Genomic DNA, 19,026 nt, shown 5'->3' on the forward strand with positions numbered 1-19,026 from the left:
TTGAAGTGAGTTGTGGACAGTCCAGGTAGCTTAGCTTGGAAACCTCACTTGAAGCCAGCAGGTCTTCTAAGGGATCGTGTGCAGGCCCAGGCCCTGTAGTGCCTCCTGCCCAGAAAGGAGGGAGCTTCAGTAGCTGTGGGGCCAGGTTTTGTGCCCTAGGGGAGGTTGAAACTAGACAATAAAAGCCTAAAATGAAACCAGAAGACTCGCTGGCCAACATTTCCAAGTGCGAGCTGCAATTCTGAGTGTGCAGCAAGACATTCCCCATGCAGAAATAGGAAGTCCACTCAACTCCTATTAACTATTTTGAGAGCCGTGGCAGCTCGGAGTCAGTACTGATCAGTGTGTGGACATCCCACCCAGCCAGGAAAGGAGCCTCCAAGGCACTTCACCTCTGCAATGTTTTTCCAGCATACAGCTACTGGAAATCACACTTCATTTCCACACCGTATTGTCCCTCAGACATAATTTCTCATTCATGTAGGTTGAGGCTGTGGCATTTTAGATGGCGTACTGGCATCTACATCGGTCACCATCTGTTTCTTTGCACACCTCAGGGAGGAGCACCACAGCTCTCACTACTGGAATACTTTTCATCCACCGAGCATCTCCTCCCAGATCAGACCTGCAATATGCTCCGTCCCCAGCCAGCCGCCCTCTGCTGGAGGCATCTCAACAGTCCCACAGTCTTCTGTTTTTTTCAGGCCTCTTACTGCCCGTAATATGGCCAGATATGGCTAGTTGGTGACTGGACTGAGAGCTGACCAGGAAAAAACATCAAGCATGAGCAAAGTTATACAGCCTGTAGATAGATATCTTCTGTAGGGGGCAAATTAGCACCTGATCTTGTGGACACAGTCTTTACCAAGTTGAAGACATGGGTTCATAGTACACACCTACTCACCACCACCTTCCCACTATCTAAATTACAAATGGATTGTCCTCTGCAGTCGAACCTCTTGAGGCTTTGCCAAGGCTAAGTGTGTCCCACATTCTGGGGGTGCTCTGTCATTTCCTTCATGATGGCTGGGAGTTCTCTGCTCCATCCCGTTCCTCTTTCCGGGTAAGGCTGAAGGCTCCTGCATCGCTCCTCAAAACACCTCCTCTGGTGCTAGGCCAAATGCAGGAGGACAGCAGAGAGCCCTGCTCCCACAGTGCCTCCTCCTGCTAGGAGCGGTCACAACTGGGTGCATCACAAGCTTCCTACAACTTCAGGCTCCTGAGATACTCTCAGCTTGAGGAATTTTGACCAGGAATAGCAATGAGAGTTCTTTGCAAAGCATTAATTTGCAAGCATGGTGTTGTATATTTGTTTGATATGGTGGATATTATTTATATAAATAAAGGTCTCAAAAATGAGCATCTGGTTTTGTCATTATTTTGTACTATGTGGGTGAGGGAATTAAAAGTTGACAAAGAGGGTTGACGTGACATCTATCTTTTCTGATTTCTGGAGAGACAACCTGGCACTATCCTATTAAACTGTCTTTATCCTTTTCACTTTTAACTTTGAAGTTGTTGACAGTGTCACCCAGCAGATCAAGGCAGATAAAGTGTTCAGACAACAGGTACTTCAGAAATACTACCAAATATCTGATGTAAATGCTGAAGTTGTTCAAGATGATTGATTGCAACATTCGATTGCATGCCTATCATCGTCCCCATTCATGACTTGTAACTGACCAAAGTGGACACAGAAGTGCTGACTCAACATACTTCACAAAACAAGAAGAAAAGCAGAGGTGAAAAAAGGATCTCTGTCTTCCAACTTTTGGGATTGGCCTGTACAACACCGTTGTCCTTCTCAGTGAAATTGTTGGAGAGCTACTAGAAAAAGTAACGTTTTTTTGAAAAGCAGTTGAGACAATGGCATTTGCTGACAAACGTTGAATTGAAGATACCTATTGAAACATGACAAATAGTGACATTATACGATAGGAGAATAAATGCAATGAGTAAATGCAAAGAAACATGCACTGCATTCAGAAAACATCCCAGGTTGCTTCTTCTCAATCTAAAGCAGATTAAATTCAGTGGACTGTTTAGCTAATCCATGCAATTTAGCTATTGGAATTTAGCTCTTCTGCTATAGAGATTCTTTTCAACTGCACTTTTTCCACTCTCAGATACCAATTCATATTATTTGTTACAACGTATTCTTTGAATTGCCATTATTATTAATTCAAACTCAGATGCATTAGGTGTCTCTGTAAAGAATAACTCCCTGGAGGATGACTGTTATGTAGTAACATTACTTTTTCAGCCTACGATTTTTTTACTTGCTTTGTAGATTGTGTATATAGGGAACATTTCACTGCTGCTTATATACTCTTGAGTACCACTTATGTTTACAGCCTATCCCTTATGGAGATAGTGACTGTGCTATTCTCAGTGTCGCCTTCCTTTATATGCGCCTGGGAAAAACCTAACCCCTCAAGGAGACTGTGGCAAATATACCTCAGGCCCCATTGCCTGAGCTGTGGGAAACGGGGGTTTATGATATCTGGGCTGGTGTTTCCTCCCGAGACTGTGGGGAACAGCCAGAGCAGGGGCCTATGGTGCTACCCGAAAACCCCAGTCTCACTTGGTCCAACATCCCACGGTTTGCAGCGATGAGCAAGGCACAGGCGCATCCGAATAGTTGTACAGCTGCTGCCCCGAGCCTTCCTTTCCACGAGTGTGCCCACCTCCCCGTTCTCGCACCTAAGGACTGCAGCTGCAATTAATGACAGGATGCAAAAGATTTCCCAGCAAATCTGGCACAAACATGAGCTTTTGCCAGGCCTGCTCCCATGACTGGGTGTGTAATGTTTTGGGTGCTTTTTGCACGTTCAAGCTGTATGCCCTCTTACTGTAAGCACACCTTCACCAGGCCCAGGGGGCTGCTGAGAACCATCCTGCCCACGGGCTGGGGGTAGCTCCTTCGTCATCCTGCGTGTATCTGCACGCAGCCACCTGCATGACCTTTTGGCAATTGGACCCTCAGGACGCATCCAGTCGTATGACAACAGACGTGCTTTATCAGCCCGGGGGCTGGGATACAGAGTGTATTGGGTTTGTGTGGCAAAGTTTTGGTAGCGGGGGGGGGGGGGGCGGCGGGTTGCAGGGGTGGCTTCTGTAAGAAGCTGCTGGAAGCTTCCCCTGTGTCCGAGAGAGCCCATATCAGCCGGCTCTAAGACGGACCCGCCGCCGGCCAAGGCCGAGCCCATCAGTGATAGTGGTAACGCCTCTGGGATAATATTTTTAAGAAGGAAAAAAAAGTTGGGACAGGGGAAAACAGCCGCTGGAGTGAGGAGTGAGAACATGTAAGAGAAACAACCCTGTGGACACCAAGGTCAGTGAAGAAGGAGGGGGAGGAGATGCTCCAGGCACCGGAGCGAAGATTCCCCTGCAGCCCGTGGGGAAGACCCTGGTGAGGCAGGCTGTCCCCCTGCAGTCCAGGGAGGTCCACGGTGGAGCAGATCTCCACCTGCAGCCTAGGGAGGACCCCACGCTGGAGCAGGTGTGTTCCCGAAGGAGGCTGTGAGCCCGTGGGAAGCCCACACTGGAGCAGGTTCCAGGCAGGACCTGCGGATCTGTGGAGAGAGGAGCCCACAGAGCAGGTTTTCTGGCAGGACTTGTGACCCCGTGGGGGACCCGCGCTGGAGCAGTGTGCTCCTGAAGGACTGCACACCGTGGAATGGACCCATGCTGGAGCAGTTCGTGAAGAACTGCAGCCCGTGGGAATGGCCCACGTTGGAGAAGTTTGTGGAGGACTGTCTCCCATGGGTGGGACCCCACGCTGGAGCAGGGGAAGAGTGTGATGAGCCCTCGCCCTGAGGAGGTGAAGCGGCAGAAAAATAACGTGTGATGACCGTAAACCCCATCCCTGTCCCCCTGTGCCGCTGGGGGGGCTTGGTGGTGAAATCCGGGAGTGAAGTTGTGCCCGGGAAGAAGGGAGGGGTGGAGGAAAGGTGTTCTGAGATTTCATTTTATTTCTCATTACCCTACTCTGGTTGATTTGTAATAAATTGAGCTAATTTTCTCCAAGCTGAGTCTGTTTTGCCCGTGACAGTAACTAGTGAATGATCTCTCCTGTCCTTATCTCGACCCCCGTCCAGCTGAGGATGGGGGAGTGATAGACCGGCTTTGGTGGGCACCTGGCGTCCAGCCAGGGTCAACCCATCACACAGAGACAACCCGCTCTGTGGAAGCTCCAGCTCCGCAGCAGAGCGAGGTACAGGATCGGTCCTTGATAACGGAGGAAACAGGATAAACGGGGATGGGATGGTTATCGGTACAGTGTGGAAAACCAGGCATGGCTGTCATTTCCTGGCGCACAGGGGTGTCTGGCACCCTTTAGGAGGGTGTTGGCTGGAGGGATGCTGTTCCTCGCTGCAAATGGCTCCTGCAGTCCGGCTCTCAACAACCCCCAGAACATGCCCATTGAAGAGCAGGACACTGACATCATTCCCACAGCTGCACACAGCATTACTCCAGGTCAGTACACAGCGTCCTTGGACATCACATTGCAATAATAAGAAACAGATTACCATTAAACAATGCAAAGACACGCTCCAGGCCCTTGCAAATACAAGGGGGATTTTCAAGGCACGTCTCCCCCCTGCTGCTTCCTCTCCTGCCTGCTGGTACTTGGAAACCAAGACAGAAAGGGGCTTCAGGGTCATGGAGTCCAGTCCCTTGCTACTTGCCCTTTTAGGAGTTTTAGCCGAGATGTATTTGTGCCCAACATTGTCCTCTAGCTCGAGTAGATTTTTTTTTCTCCCCTCCCTGGTGCTGACCCTTTGGTGTTTCTATGAGCAGAAATTTCATTATTTAATCACATATGTATTAAATACTCGCGGCGTTGGAAATCAGATTTGGTTCGCAGAAGAAACGTGGAGGGGTTTGGCACAGAAGAGACCATTTGTTCTGACAACACCAGCAGTGATGAGCAGAGCCTCTGCGGGGGAAGGAGAAAGTGGGTTGCTGCAAGAGCAGAGGTCAGAGCAGAAGAGTAGGCACCAAAGCATGGCAAGTATTTCGAAGGCTGCCTTTGGCTTCTAAATCTCTCATATGCCTTTGTGATAGGCATGTTTCCCTTCAGGCTTCCAAAGCCACATCAGATATAGCTAAAACACCATTGTTAATGCTGCTGTTGTCATTATTATTATTATTAAGCATGCCAGCTGAAGGACTGATGTGACTTTTGGAGGTGCGGGGCTAATATTGAGTGAGGTAATCTTCCTACCTACAGGGGGCCTGTCTCCTCATGTGGGTGAGTGCACCCGAGTTCCAGGGCAGGGAGGATGTCGATGTGTCCGTGCTATAATCTTGTTATTAAATCACAGTTAAGAACTATCCTATTCTACAAGCTGGAATAATGTTTTTACCAGTCCAGAGGGACAGATGAAGATGAGAGTAAACCAGCTCTCTTCTGTGGTTACCTCTATAGGCTACCTATAGACCCACCTCTAGGCCCTTACGCGCGAGGAGGAGCACAGCAGGGATACAGGAGATTGCAAATTCACTTTGGCAGCTAAAACTGGTGTAAAAAGCTTCACTAAGCTGACTTGGAACTGGCAAGCTTCCAAATGGACCAGAGAAAGTTTGTCCTCCTGCCTTCACTGGGAAAGGGCTGAGCCTTCCATGAAGAATCATGAACTCTGGCTCATTCATAAAAATGAGTATGTGCACTTCAGTTAATCCAGGCACCTCTGTGCAGCTGAATGACTTGGTAATGCCAAGCACTATCCCCAGCGCTCACTTCACTAGTAGTCCAGGTTCTACTAGGAGTGTGGCACCATCCCTCACACTGCCTTGTTCATCATTTCTGCTTTATCAGGTGCCCTCTTGCTCCCTTAGAGATAGTCCTACACATTACAGGATCATCACCACTGCAAAGTTCTTGCCTAACAGACTAGGATTGCTGCTGAGCAAATGGGCACATCTCTGGTTCCCCCCTCCCGACCCTGACTTGTACTGGGGCAGGGCCATGGGACCCTGACCACACTCCAGCTGGAATTGTTACAGCCTCCATAAAATGCTGTCTCTGCTTTCAGCTGTCTCCAAGATCCTGCTTCATTTCCACTCCCAGAACAGCATCGTAGCTGCTTATGCTTCAGAAAGGGCTACCGAATACTCAGAAACCACGTTTGGCCTAGGAAGAGCTGAAGAGAGCTGGAGCCTGGGAGCCTGTCAGGTGAGAAGTATTCTATCTTCTCACTTTGTTCTTCTCTTCCTTAGTATTTCACCTTCAGGAACCCATTGTTGCTGCGTTTCTCTTTTGGGACTTCTAGGAAGACTGATTACCCTTCTGAGAAGGAGGAACAAACAAACAAGGAGTTGGACAGAAAACCAGATAATTACAGGGGACGACAAATGAAAACACATGTTTTGGGAGTAAGAGTCAGAGAGTCAATACTGTACGATATTATAAAATACTATAGGGAGCTGAAAAGGGACATAAACCAGCACATCCCTGTGCAGGCACCCACTGCTCCCTGAGGAGCCGGTGGACACTTGCCAATAGTGTTTTGAGACAGGATGATGGAACAGGAGTGAGCCCAACAGCTTCCAGGATGTGTGTCCAAAACTCATCAGGTTGCATCTCATATGCTTGCTAGTGCCGACCTACTGTTATTAATCCCCAAGGCATTCCTCACAGCCTGGAGGGAATCATACCTACCGTACTACCTGTCTGAGAGAAGCTGCACTGGGTAATGCTGCAAAGACCCATGTTAAATGAAACTGAGGAGCCTGGTGGGATCTCATTTTCTTCCTCCTTCATCATTTTGTCTTTTGTTGTTCTGCTGTATATTCTGACTTCTCCCTTGCTTTTCTCCCTCGGCCACCGCCCCACCCTCATCCAGGGCTCTCTGGCTTGGGGCTAAACAGATGAGTATTAGCTGAAGTTCAAAGTAAGAATAGGTGTGCCAGGAATAACCCCTCTGTCCTGCAGTAAAGGCACTGTCCTCTACCTTGCCTGCAGAAAAACTATTTCATGGTAATAGCTCACTGAGATGGGCCTTGGACTGCCAGGAACAAAGCTGGAGGTTTCACAGCAGGGTCTGTAACTCACCCTCAGATGATACTGCAGGAAAAAGCAATTAATTTGGAGCAGGTGACCATACTGCTGTTATAGGATTAAGATCAACTTTGGCCTGGTACATTCCTTACTGGACTACTGGTCCTTTCTCATGTAGAACAAAGTGGTTGACACAGCCCTAGCTTCTGGACCGTGTAATCCCCTTCATCTAGTGCTACTTACAGAAGGCTTCTCTTGTCTTTCTTGGGTCTTCTCAGATGAATTCTCTCCCATCAACCCACCTTCCCCTCCTCATTCAAATTCACGTCTTTTTAATCTCCAGGCAATGTCATCATCCTACTCCGAAGACCTGGGCCATCCAACCTGCTGTCTTCCTCCAGAGAGCTGGAGTTTTAGGTACACTGAGCTCCAACCTTTCCAAGGTCATATGACTGCATATTTATTCTAAGGTACGGAAACATAGTGACACCTGCCAGCATTTTTACCTTTCTTTCACGTGAACTAGCAATGTGTAAGTAATTTCCACACTGCTATGGGTAAAGCCTTCTCTGTGATATGTTAAACTGTGAGCAAGATTCTATGATGCTTAAGTATTTCTGACAAGAGACATGGATGGGTCTTCAGGTCTTGCAGGCTTTCTTAAAACTTGGGGATTCCATTTTGTGCTAGCCACAGACACTACGCATTGTTGCAGAGCTTTGTGCTGTTGTACTTTTTAGATTCTCAGATGGGACTTAGCTGACTTCTGTGGCATAATGAAGTTTCAAAGCAAGACACAAATGAAGGCGTTTGAAGATACACATGTTGATTAAGCTCAAATCAATTTGTCACATTCTACAGCAGACCAGTAACCTAGAAAGTATGTTGCTGAATGGTTATGGACCCTGGTGTACTCCACTACATCTTGATCGAGTGATTTGATTTCTCCCTGAGGAAACAAAGACCTAACCCTAGAATGGCCAGAAAGCAAGCACGTGACATCCAGCCTGAGGTCCTGGACAGGGGAAAGAAAACTTTAGCCATGCTATACATTGCTTGGAGTAATTTTACTCGGTTAACGTAAGAGACACTCCCTAGCCAGCTGCGCTCAGCTTTAGATGCTCTCTCAGACAGCAGGGGCTGGAGCTGCTTCCTCAATCTGCAACTTTTCTGGCTGTCTTGATTGTCTGCGAAACATCTGGAGGCTTTGGCATGGCCAAAGGATGCTATAAGCATTAATCAACTAGAAGAGATAGGCATGGTTCCCACCAGCCCCTGCCTTATTCCTGAAAGAATCATTTGTGCCTGCATGTTGCAAATCCCAGCAGCAGCACATTCCCCAGTGGGATCACACAATGGGCCTCCTGCTTGGAGGGGTGGGGAATCCTGAAACACGGAGCTCCCAGCATGACTCATTCAGATGTTTTGCATTATTTGCAGTGCAAACTGAGAACTGCTCTAAGGCCCGACACACCTGTATCTTCTTTTTGCCTTCTGCCTGTAGAGATAGCGCAGAGCTCTCACTATCTCCTACCTCACCATTCCACTCAGTGTTTCCAGCTGGAAAAGCAGAGACTTTTTACTGTGTTCCCCCAGTTTACAATGAACAGCTAGGACTCCAGAGTCTGGAATTACAGGAGAAGGATGTGCCCAGGAACTGAGCAAGAAAGCAAAATTTCCACAGAGTGGACATTTTCCCTTTTATTCTGTTGTTTTCATAAAAGTAGGGAGAATAAAACCTTAAAATGAAGCAACATAATCCTTAGTAATAAAATTGTATTATATTTTAATAAAAGCAGCAATATAATAATAATATTACAGAAATACTGCAATAGCATGAAGTATTTTCTGAAGCATACACACATAGCCATAAAAGTGACCTTCATGAAATTCTCCAAACCAGAATGCATTGCTCTGATTATTTCTTTGGAACAGATCAGAGCCCAAAAAATGTGCACGGGCCTCTCAAGAGGGTACTCACAGAATCTGATTGCAGAATCAGCAGACATGAAAAGCCTGATCCTGGGGCATGGTCACCATCCCCATTGGACTCTCAGGAAGCCTTGTAAAGACCAACAGCACTGTGTCTTGGCTGCCTGGCTGCATCATCCAAAGTTCTTGATGGTTTTTCATGTGCTGCTTCTACTGTGTCCAATACTTAGCAATGCCCAGCCAGTGATAAGAGCCTTCTCTGGTGGCAGTATGAAGCTGATAGTTCAAGGCTGCAGTAGAAAAGACTGCCAGGAACGGGCTTTTCCAGTCTTGTAAATAGTGCTATGATAAAAGTGAGCTTGAAACATGCTGCTAATGCTTGTTAGTATTCAGTTTGCCAGCAATGGAGGAAGTCCCTAGCAGGAAGAAAGAAACATGAACATTAAAAATTAGGTGCTAAAAACTTGTCTCTTCAACATGATCCAGAGTTTCAAAATACAGCATCTAGTCCAAGACATCGCTCTGATCCACCTTCAGCATGTTAGATAATCTCCCTGGGGTCACAGCTTTCCAGACAACAGGATAGCACCTCGGAATTTACTGTGCCATGTAAACCCCTCCTAGAAAGCCAGACCACTCAGAAACAGAAGCATTTAAAAGGTGGCAGATTGCGTAGCTGAATTCAGGGGAAGTGGAGCTAGACCCTGTGGAAAGGCAGAATTTGGGGGGGTTGGAAAGGCTGTCTAGAGGTCTCTAGTCCAACAACGTGTTTGTGGCATGGCTAACTCCAAAGCTACATCTGGCAGCTCTAGAGGAAATTTCTCAGCATCTCCAGGGATGGAGGTCTAACAGCCTCTCTGGGCACCGGCTCCAGTACGGCATCGCTGTTGGGGAGACTTCTTCCTTCTTTCCAGTTGGAATTTCCCCTGTTGCAGCTTGTGCCTGTTGCCTCATCTTCTCTCTGTGCAGCTTTGAGGAGAGCCTGGCTGTCTGTTGCCTTTATGTAGTGGGACACTTCAGCTAGATCCCCCTTAGCCTTCTTTTCTTTAGGTCTAACAAAGCCAGTTCCCTCGGCCTCTCCTCGTCGGTCAAGTGCTCCAGCCCCCTGACCATCACAGTGGTACTCCACCAAACCCTCTTCAGTTCCTCAGTGTCTTTCTTATGCCGGGGCGGGGGGCACGACTTGACCCAAGGGTCTGTATTTCTCTGGAGCATGTGCCTGGAACTCACTCTCCTCATTACACCCCTGTGTAATTAGTACAATGGGGCTGGGTGTTCACAAGGGCTGAGCACATAGACCTTCCCATTCCTTCTGGGTGGGTTAGTGGTTAGTCAGAACTACTGATAACGGGCCCTATTCACCTTCATTTTAGGGGTGGCTTGAGTTTCGCTGAGACAGCAAAGCAGTTGAGCAAGTAAGTGCCTGACTCTCAGCACGAGTGTCCCAGTGCAAGCTTCCTAGGCACCAGGACTCTGCAGTAAAAAAACAGGGATGTCAGGGGCACAGGGAGGGACAGGTTTTTGTTAGCTGTCTCTAAAACCAAGACCTGAAGGGCATATTTGCCATGTCCTGCTGCCCAGGGAGCGGTGCTGAGTCAGCTGCATGTTGTCAGTACTCACAAGCACTTAGCAGACAGCTCTGTTCAACTCCCTGGTAAGCATCACACTCTGCATTTGATTGTGTGTAAGCTGCTAAATTATTTAATCATCTCATCTCAGACATTAGGAGACTCCGGAAGGCTGAAAGCCAAGGGAAAAATATCTCCTAAGCAGTTACATTGCATTAACTACTTTGTTAGATCAGCTGACTGGCAGGATAATGCCACTGACTGTGTATCCTGTCACCTGAATGTCTTATTCAGACAGAATTAGAAAGGTCGGGTCCTTTCCTGAGGTATTCCTAATACTTAACCTGAGGTATTAAAAGACCTGTGTAAAGTTTGGAGTGGATGGAACTGAAATGAACGCTAATGCATACCTTTTCCTCAGTCAGAAATGAAACAAGGCATTTATAGCATCCTACAAACAGGTTAGTTTTTCTCCTTCTAGACTTTTAAGTTCCTGTCTGTATTACGTAGTTCTGTGCATCCCTTCCTCTATCTCCTGCTGTCCATTCTGCTAGCCCCTGTTCTACATATGGGGACCAGTTCAAGAACTGGCTTGCTCCGCAAAGGGTGGCTGAGCCAAGAAGATAATTCCAGTCCTGGTCTTCTCTCCTGTTCAGTAGACCACCTTCTCTTTCTTGTATAGTAGGATATCAGGCCATAGAAATAACTTTTTGCAGTTGTATGGATTGCAAGAAATAGGGAATGCAGATCTCAATCATATGATACTCTTATGTGTAAGCTCTGATTCTGAAAGTGAATCCACCCATCTGGGCTTTTGAACTTGCTCAGAACTTAACTAAAATCGGTGGCCTTGTCCTGAGAGGCAATACAAGTGTACTTGAATCATGTTTACACAGTTGAAGGAGCTTTTGGTATCAAATAGCTCCAGTAAGCTGCAAGCTAATGAACTTGTAGCTGATCCATGTAAAGGGTTGAAATAGTTTACCATTTCCTTAGTAAAAAAAGTGAGAGTATTGCTAAATCTTTTCTCTACTCCTGGCCACAAAGGCACAATGTAGGCTCATAGTCCTTGGCAATCTCTTGCCCACTCGGCCCTCTGTTCATGCAGCATCAAGCCCGTGCTTATTTTGCCTACTATTGTTTCTGCTAACACTATTGCCAGGATCTTCCAAACCTCCTTTTCCTAGGATTTTGCATTACTTTCCTCTCTCAGTGTTTTCTTCAAGTGCGTACTAACCAAAAGGATATGAGAGAGCTCTGTCTGATTCAGAAAGATGTATGAAGCGAAGCTCCAGGGCCAATAATCCTCTTCTCCATGTTGGTATGCAACAAATGTTTTCCAGCAGTAACTGTAATCTGAAAAGAGACATATCCAGTCACTTTTGATGAATGGCATGCCCAGTTCTTTCTTCATGAATATGTCGGTGAGTCACTTCTTTCTCAGTAAGACAACGGTAAAGGGCAGGAGAAAGATATTCATCTGAGGGTATTCATGCAAGGGACTAACAATGACTTGCAAATACACAAATAAGTTAGTGGAAAGGGGAACCAAAACTCTACAAATAGCAGTATGTCTAAAAAGGGGATTTGCCAAAGAGAGAAAGATCACTACAGTGGCTTGGGCAACCCCTATCACAGATAGCAGATCAGGGCATAAAGCCAGAGCATGTTGGCCAAGGGAGAAGGAGTTAGCGAGAGGCAGGCTGCTTCTCTGGGAACGACTGAAAAGGGAAGTAGCATGTGCAATCAGGGCTGTTCAGGCATACCTTTTGGCAGCCTTGTGCTTGATCACAGCAGCTTTGGCTAAGACGATAAACTTGTTGCTTCAGTCATGAATCTGTCTGACTTACCTTGATGATCGTGGAAAACCTGGAGTGAACACCCTAACGTTTAGCAGTTTCATATTGATCTCAGTGTTGATAGGGTGGCCAGAGCTTCTGTCAATGCTCTGGTGGTATAATCCCAGGGACAGGTTCCCCAAGATAAGCAATGTCCTTTAAGTTTACATTTGAGCTGGTAGGTTTTCTAGCTGCACACTCCAGTAGCAAATATCCAGACAGGTATGTGAGATTCATCTCTTCAAATGTACGTTCCTTTCTGTGAGCTACTTGTCTGGACTATTTTTACAGCTAAACATCAACAGACAAGCAAGATATACATATTAAAAGACACACATGCAAGACATCCTCTGTGATTCATCCTCTGAAAGTATCCTTTAGATATGTCTCCTCCAGCTATCAAGGGAAACCCATTACTTGCTGCAGCTGGCAAGTTGATCTGTCCATATATGCTAGAAGGGACAGGTTCTATCTTACACTCAGGATTTTTTACTATATATAAAGGAGGCGTGGATGGCTAGAGAAAGACATAACTCTCCTTCAGATTTCGCAAAAGGAAATGACGATGCTGGTCCTGCGGCTGTATGGGACTGCAGAAGAAATAAGGCAGAAGAGAGTGGCACTTTTGCACTCACTAGTCCTCCCCAATGCCAGTCATCACCACTATTACAAAGAACAACTGCTGAGAGTGCACATAATCCCAGAACTTTCAATCCACATCTAGACAAAGCCAAAGAGTAGTTGGGATACCTGAAAGATTCATGATACGTATAATGACTCCATTCATTGCCAGGTCCCTGAGACCTTGCCGGTTACGGATATCCAGGTGCTTGAACAGCTTGGCTGCATATATTTTCAAGGTCACATTGGGATATACCCTCAGGAACTTCAGAATTCTTCTGGAGCATTTCCCACAGGGGGTAGTAGATAGGACCCAGGTGATGGAACAAGAAACAGATGGCGTGGCCTTGAAACAATTTTCCAAGAAGTTGACTTCAGCGTGTTGGGTAGAATTGTTTGAGCACCAGTTCCTCCAGATGGTACCTCTGCTCCACCTGATTTCGTACAGCATGTACACCACCTTTGGATGTTGGCCAGGCAAATAATTTCTTTTGAAGTCATTTGGCTGTAGCTTCCACCTGCGACAAATGTTATCAGCAGTACTATGATCCCCCCACTTCAAAGTTGTTTGGTCCCATTGTGCATTGCCTGCTCTCAACATCAGCCAAGCCTCCCACTCTCAGCCTTTCCCATCACAAATAAGCAGCTTGAAGAATGTTGCAATCTAATGATCTAAATCTGGAATTTGATGAAGGCTCCAGAATTATTCCCCTAGAGTGGCCCTGGTGAAACACCCACAGCACCTCCTTGAGAGGTGATGGGAGAGTAAGCAACCCCATCAGCACTCTGAGATCAGCACTGGTCAAAGCAGTGAGACAACTGGAAAGGAAGATCAGGGAAAGGGATGGTAAGAAGAAAACAAGGCACAAGGCTTCTTAGTTTTGCCTATGTCTGGAAATTGCCATGGGGCCCAGACAGCACACAGTGATAGAACTGTATCTCTTACCCGTGGATGTTCTCTCTGGGTGCAGCATCTAGATGGAACAGAATTGTCAGTCACTAGGGATAGCAGATCAGAGAACAAAATTTCCTCTACACCTCCTGTCCTGGCCCCTTTCAGTCTACACACTTCCTGCCAAATCTCTTTATCTAAAAGGGGAGCCACTCTGGGATGCGGGAGTGGTGGATTTCTACCTGGGAGCTGAACTTGATGGTTGTTTAAACTATGCTGTACATGAACCTTTACTCACTTTAACACATTAGGGCTGACTGCGATCTCACTCAAGTTTAACTTCACTGATTTCAGCAGTACTGCATCTGCTTTTCCCTGACTAATGAAAGAGCAGAATAAAATCTCTTCTCCCTTTGTATCTTCCAAACCACTTCTATTGGCAAAACTTGAGCTATTTTCCTGATGGTACTCATAATGTCAATCTAGACAAAAACATTTCCACAGCCAATGGTTCTTTCTTTTCTTAGCATGAAACTGTTTCAAAAGCTGAAAAAATATCAGTGCTGAGGGAAAAATATCAGTGCAGATAGGAGGGTGATTTCTGACTACCAAATACCTATGGGTTGGCACCACAGACCTGCCTGATTATATACATTTTTGTCTCTTGTGATGGCAAAGAAGTTTGACCCTATGACTCGTTCATCCCTTCTTAGCTGAGGGTCTAGATGAAAACAATTGTGGGTGATCAAGGACAGTTATTTCTTTTGTAAAAGTCCATCCAGAGCAAACTTAAGGATCTAAGAACCCTCATTTTATTGAAGAAAAGAATTAATTTACTTAGAATTAAGATACTAAAGGTATTTTTCCACAGCTCTTAGCTCTTTAAGGTGAGGAATTATGAAATATACAAAGTGAAATTACATTTCAGCAGGAATAAAATAGTCTTCTACATCAACAGAGACCTGATCAGCTCTTTGCACAGCCTTATTGCACCAGTTCTTTAAGAAGCATCTTTTAATTTTTTTTATTGCATTGAAAACAAAATAGGCGAAAAAATAAGCCAACTAATTTTCTCCATTCTTAATTGCCTTTGAGATCTCTCTCCACATTAAGAGGTCTTTTGGAATTTGAATTCTTCCTGCCTAATGCCACATGAGGGTTAACATATTAATATTTTGAAGCTGGACCTAAGACTCAAGGTATGGTAATGCATTCAAAGAGATAACACACAAAATCCACGAGTATCTCCTGTATATCTTCATGTGCCAATGCACACATTTGGCTGTACTCATCAGTTCCTTAGATACAACTACAATAAATATCTACACCAAATATGGAGAACTAGACCTGCGTTTCACATACAGGTACTTACCTCTATCAGCGACAGCAGCCATGGATATTTCTGGATTTGTCTGTTGCCTCTTGAGGGATGGATGTCTCTTTCTTAGTCTTACATTTGTTTCAGTTTCTGTTCCGAAACACTGAAGTTTGGACAGTAATAATGTTACTCAACTATTTCCTCCTGGTGACTTGCTCTTACGCACATAAACCACCCCACTCAGGGAAACTGAAAGCAAGTTCCTGGCAGCAAAAAATTGCTAAGGAGGGTGACTCCCATTCAAAAGTAGATCTGGGGGTGTAAGCAAGGTTGCCTGCCAGAAGCTGGAATTAACAGGTGAGCCCTTTTTTTGCAGTGCAGAACAGAAATTTTATCTCTTTACTACCCCTAGCCCCAGAATAGAAAAGCAAGTCTTCTCTGGTCACCCCAATGCACAAAGGGAGAAAAAGCATCTACACAAATGGCATCAAGTCGCATTGCTGTGGCATGGCAGATACCTTTTCTGGCACCCAGCTATCATCAGAAAGTTGAGCAGAACCCGGTGGAGAGAGGGAAACAGAAGACATCGTCTGCAAAAGCTTGTGATTTTATGGATCTCCAGCAGGTGGTGATGGTTACTGCCATTTCCCTTCATGGGACCATTCTGTGGATTTCCAAGGACCACTCATCCACCCCTGAACCTGGGTCCTAACGTAAGCAAGGCAGACCCTCAATGTGTGTGAGGACACATCTACAGCTGTGGTCAGCAACTGGGCAGACACTCTTGGGCTAACCCTGAGCAAGCTGCCCAGCATGCAAGAAAGCTATGGCAGTGGACAGCTTGTTGTGGGGGAACACCCAGGTATTTACGAAACTTCACAACTGAGAAAAGCTCTGTACTCATGTGAGCATCCTGACAGCAAGACCTAAGCCAGCTGGTGAGTATCTGCAGAAGCTACTGGTCATGAGAGACCAGCTGCCTGATGTAAAAAGAATAGGCTTTTTTCCAGTGCCCTGAAAAATCTGCTCTGCATCATGAACTGGGCATCACCTTCCTGTGATCTGTTCTGTAATTCACACAAGATGCAGCAAAAAATATTTCCCATTTAATCTGAAAAATGAGTGAAGCAATGCTAGTTGCTAGTGAGAAGCTTTCCTCTGACAGACACACCCAAAACTGGCTTGCAGAGCTAAAGGGATTACAAAAGAATTCCTCATATGGCTTAGCTAGACATGACTGTGCTGAGTCAGTCTCCATCACTTACAGTTTCCCCTGGTTTTGTGACACAATTATTTTGTGACCTGATGCAAGCTGCAGAAATGGATCCCTGGTGAGCCATCGTCCAGTAATGTGCCCTCCCTGAGGACAAAGCCATTGCCATCCTCAATGCCAGGTCTGACTTGGGATTGTAAAGCTAAAGGAGTGATTTATTTGTATTCTCCGAGGCCAGCCCTCAATATTCTGTTGTCAAAAAATACTCAGTTTCCTGCAAGGGCAGACCAAACAGGAGTGAACATGAATGGTGGACTACAGAGGGAGAAGGGATTCAGGCACTGGCAGGACCTTCTGTGAAGGAGAAGGCTGGTCGTGGCAGGTTATCGGGCAGCACGGTGCCAACACAGCACCTGCCTTCAGGGCCTCTTCTGCTGCTGCAAGGTCACCACCCACTTCACAGCACAGAATTGTTGCCTCGTGGTTGCATTAGTTCATAATTTAGGAAGAGTGAATGGGATCAACTCAGACACTTCTTGAAAAAAAATTTGAAAGGTGTTTGACTAATGTGTTTTTGAGATCATGGACATGATACTCAGTAAGGCCAGAAATGCATTGATACTATGCTATTCTCTTAATTTCCTTCTCTCTGCAGTAGATAATTGCAAATATGCAGTTGTAAAATAGGTTTTGAGATGCTTAGTCTGATCTGCAAGAAATGGCTTGATTAGCAGCGGTGCTCAGTAGCAGTAGTTCGTGGTATAAAACCAGCAATGTGTCCCAGAAAGCAGAGAGAGAAAAAACGAGTCCAAGCAGAAGCAGGGAATTTGCAATGCAACATTTCCACGTGTCTCCAGGAAGGTGAATGTGCTCTATGAGATGGTGGAAAACCAAAAGAGAAAAAAAAGGGAAGTGTCGTTCTGTCATTTCTGCCAGCTTAATGTGAGGAGGGGAATCCCTAACAAAATCAGAAAGACAAGGTTACTACACAAGTGAATTTTCACGCTTCTAGAAGAACTTGCACATCCTGTCTATGGGGACCAAACTTCAGTGCATCAGGGGATGATGATAACCTCCAAAAGGGTCATATACCTGAGTGGGAGAACCCTTTCTTGGCCTTTATGAGCAAATAGCAGTAATCCAGTATGCCTTTAAGTTGCTACATGTCTGTAACAAGGGTCATATATATGGGTGGGACTTCATATTACTCAAACAGCTGTGATCAAAATCTTCTTTTCTATTTCTCATGCTGTCAATTATCTCCCCTTACAGAAGCTGCTTAAGATAAAGTTAGAGATAAAAGTGAAGGTGGTTTGTAATGCTGAGCTATTGGTAACATCTGAATATATCTCACCCACTCCAGCAAATGGATTTTAATAAAAAAAAAACCACCATCCTCATACACATACCTCCTGAACATAAATGCATTTTGGAGGATCATACACAGCAAAGGGCACACAGAGTGGTGGACACACACTCACACATGACTCCTTTAGCCACCAGGTTCCTTAGACCTTCACGATAATATTCCCTTTTGTGGTAGCAGAGCCATGCTGTATACCTATGACCAGACTCCTTGGGGATAATCGTCCAGAAACTTCACAGTTTCTTCAGAACACTTTGCAGAGGGACTCCAGGATATACATTAGGTGATAGAGAGGTGGACAGAGCAACAGGGAGCTAACTCCTTACAGATATCTCCCAGGAAACAGATTTCAGCAAAACAGTCTCCCAGCATGACAGTATTACAGTAGTGATGTCTACTGAATGTACCACTCCTCTAACTTATCTCACTGAGCCAGCTGTGTCTCCAGAGAACAGGCACAAAGTTTGCAATTTCTCTCAAATATCTTTTGGCTTACCTGACACTTGAAAACCAAGGTGTAGATCTGGTAACACCAACTCCAACGTCACACCGAACAATTTTATTCAGCATAAAACACAAATGTGGACTGAGGTAGAAGTCATAGAAATGGAAACACGGGGAGGAAATTAGGGAAGACAGGCAGGTTAGAAAGAACAAAGAGGAGCACAGAAGAAGGAAAGTTAGATCAGACATCATAGAAGACAAAAAGAGACAAGGCTGGAATCAGCCAACATCCCAATTTGCAAATCTCTGAGAATTTTACAGGTACTCAGCTTTCTATTCTCTGGCTCAATGATCTAGTGGAAAGAGGTGAGAATCACCAGGTAGAAGTCTGGAAGCAAGGGGGAAGGCAAAACTTAAATGTGACTAAAAGCTTGGGGCTCTCGCCACAGAGGCTTAGGTCTCAATCTCCACTTACGAACCACCTCCTGGACTTAATTTGTAATGTTAACTTTTGTGTTAGTTCAAGTGTTCTGCTGCTGGCACATTTGACAGTAAAAGGAAAATCTGCTGTATGTTTGTTTGGATTTAATGGCATTTTCTCAGCGGATATCTACATTTGTATGGAAAGAAAAACCACACAGATCCTTTTGAGATTTATTCTGTGAACTTCAAATTTTAAAAAAGGCTAAAACATGTCTCTGTGTGTGTATGAATATGTATGTATGAGTACACACACAGATATTTACATATATATGTATGCATAATAATGCAATAATGCATATAAAAACAAGCTCGTAGATAAACAAATACAGGTCCTTAGCAGCATAC

General features: G+C 45.5%; 1 protein-coding gene across 1 annotated transcript; it reads right to left on the minus strand.

Moving 5' to 3' along the window:
* Positions 1-8,808: 8,808 nt before the first annotated feature.
* LOC126047957 (C->U-editing enzyme APOBEC-1-like) lies at positions 8,809-17,873 on the minus strand. The gene is made up of 5 exons (XM_049822283.1): positions 17,870-17,873; positions 15,230-15,364; positions 13,912-13,939; positions 13,095-13,483; positions 8,809-11,862 (listed from the first exon to the last, which is right to left on the minus strand). Exons 1-5 carry the CDS (start codon positions 17,871-17,873, stop codon positions 11,690-11,692), a joined length of 729 nt encoding a protein of 242 aa, XP_049678240.1. The 3' UTR covers positions 8,809-11,689.
* Positions 17,874-19,026: the final 1,153 nt, after the last annotated feature.

The sequence above is a fragment of the Accipiter gentilis genome, chromosome 18 (genome assembly GCF_929443795.1).
Source record: "Accipiter gentilis chromosome 18, bAccGen1.1, whole genome shotgun sequence".
Taxonomy (NCBI): domain Eukaryota; kingdom Metazoa; phylum Chordata; class Aves; order Accipitriformes; family Accipitridae; genus Astur; species Astur gentilis.

What these genes read in the sequence shown, in the direction of transcription:
- LOC126047957 (XM_049822283.1), bottom strand. An exon ending in GGCTGCTGTCGCTGATAGAG is followed by an intron (nt 13,940 to 15,229) that starts GTAAGTACCTGT and finishes TGTTCCATCTAG; the next exon opens with ATGCTGCACCCAGAGAGAAC. An exon ending in CCCAGAGAGAACATCCACGG is followed by an intron (nt 13,484 to 13,911) that starts GTAAGAGATACA and finishes CATTTGTCGCAG; the next exon opens with GTGGAAGCTACAGCCAAATG.